Raw genomic sequence first — 1,477 nt, forward strand, 5'->3', positions numbered from 1 at the left:
GCTGGAGATCCTTGGAGGGGAGGGTCCTGGAGATCCTTAGGAGGGGGCTGAGATCCTCGGGGGCTAGAGATCTTTAGGGGGCCTGGAGATCTTTGGGGGGGGTGGAGGGAAACACCTGGGTCCCTTCTCAGGGGGAAGGAGGAGGTTGATCATGGGGGGAACACACACCTGGGTCTCTTCCCGGGGGGGACACAACACACACCTGGGTCCCTTCCCGGAAGGGGGGGGAGCCTGGTCACCTGGGTGTCCCCCCCCACCTCCCCCTGTCCTTGGGGCGCGGGTATATCTGCGTGTCCCCGGGAGGCAGCCGGAGGGGGTGGTCGTCGGGCAACCATGGAGGTGGTTCTGGTGGCCCTGCTGGTGGCGGTGGCGGCGCTGGGGGGGGCGGAGGCTCAATGCCCCACCCCCTCCAGCCTCAAGACGATCAACGGCACCCGAATCTGCGCCCAGCTCTACACCGACAACAGCCCCTACTACGACCAGTGCTGTGGGGGGGAGGTCCTGGTGGTGGAACCCGGGGAGGACGTCCCCTACATGCCGCGGGGCTGGGCCGCCAGCGTCTCCTCCCTGGTGGTCGGCACCCGCTGCGAGTTGACTGTCTGGTCGCGGGCCGGCAAGAAGGGGAAGAGTCGGAAGTTCTCGTCCGGGGCGGTGCCGCGGCTGCAGGAGGTGCGTCGGGGGCTCTTCGGCGACTGGAACGACGCCATCCGGGGTTACTACTGCAAGTGTAACTGAGGTGGGGGGCCAGTGGGGGGCTACGGGGTGGCGAGACGGGTCAACGGGAGTCGGCACGAGTCAACGCGAGTCACCGCGGGCCAAGAAAAGTCAACATAGGCCAAGAAAAGTCAACGTGAGTCAACACAAGTCAACATGAGTCAACGTGGGCCAGCAGAAGTCAACACAGGCCAAGCCAACGTGGGCCAAGACAAGCCAATATGGGCCAAGACAAGCCAAGACAAGTCAACGTGAGTCAACACAAGTCAACGTGGGCCAACTTGGGCCAACGTGAGCCAACACAAGTGAATCTTGGCCAAGAAGACGAGCCAACGAGGGCCAAGACAAGCCACCGTGAGTCCACGCGGGTCAAGGTGCCACTCCCTTTTTGCCCCCCCCCTCCAACCTGGCAGCCAATAAAGCCTGGAGGCCGCAGCAGGTCCTGCCCCATGGGTACTTTATTGGGGGCAGGGGGGAGGAAGTGGGCCCCCCCCAGGGAATCTTTGGGCAGGTCCCCACCACTGTCACCCCCTCCTCCTCCATGAGGGTCCTGCGAGAGGGGGTTTCCCCACAGGCTCAGTCCCCCCCACCCCTCCCCTCAAAGAAAGGACATGGGACACGGGGATCTCCAAAAGGACACGTGTAATCTCCAGGGGAGGGGCCCCACGCCAGCCCTGGGGGCCCCCCCCATTTCTGCGGCATTACAAAATGACAATATAAATAGCTTTGTTAAAAAACAAAACGGGGGGGTGAGGGAAGAGGG

General features: G+C 63.4%; 2 protein-coding genes across 2 annotated transcripts in view; one reads left to right on the plus strand and one right to left on the minus strand.

The window, feature by feature from the left end:
• The first annotated feature begins 333 nt into the window (after nt 1-333).
• Nucleotides 334-735, plus strand: SYCN (syncollin). Its single transcript, XM_014961848.1, has one exon. The coding sequence runs from the start codon at nt 334-336 to the stop codon at nt 733-735; it is 402 nt and encodes a 133-aa protein (XP_014817334.1).
• A 235-nt stretch (nt 736-970) lies between these two features.
• Nucleotides 971-1,477, minus strand: part of PAK4 (p21 protein (Cdc42/Rac)-activated kinase 4) — a 28,071-nt gene continuing 27,564 nt past the window's right edge. The window contains exon 12 of the mRNA XM_014961844.1: nt 971-1,264. Within this exon, the coding sequence (XP_014817330.1) occupies nt 971-1,264 (294 nt within the window). The remainder of the gene's footprint in view (nt 1,265-1,477) is intronic.

This window comes from Calidris pugnax, unplaced genomic scaffold, assembly GCF_001431845.1.
Source record: "Calidris pugnax isolate Ruff unplaced genomic scaffold, ASM143184v1 scaffold1019, whole genome shotgun sequence".
Taxonomy (NCBI): domain Eukaryota; kingdom Metazoa; phylum Chordata; class Aves; order Charadriiformes; family Scolopacidae; genus Calidris; species Calidris pugnax.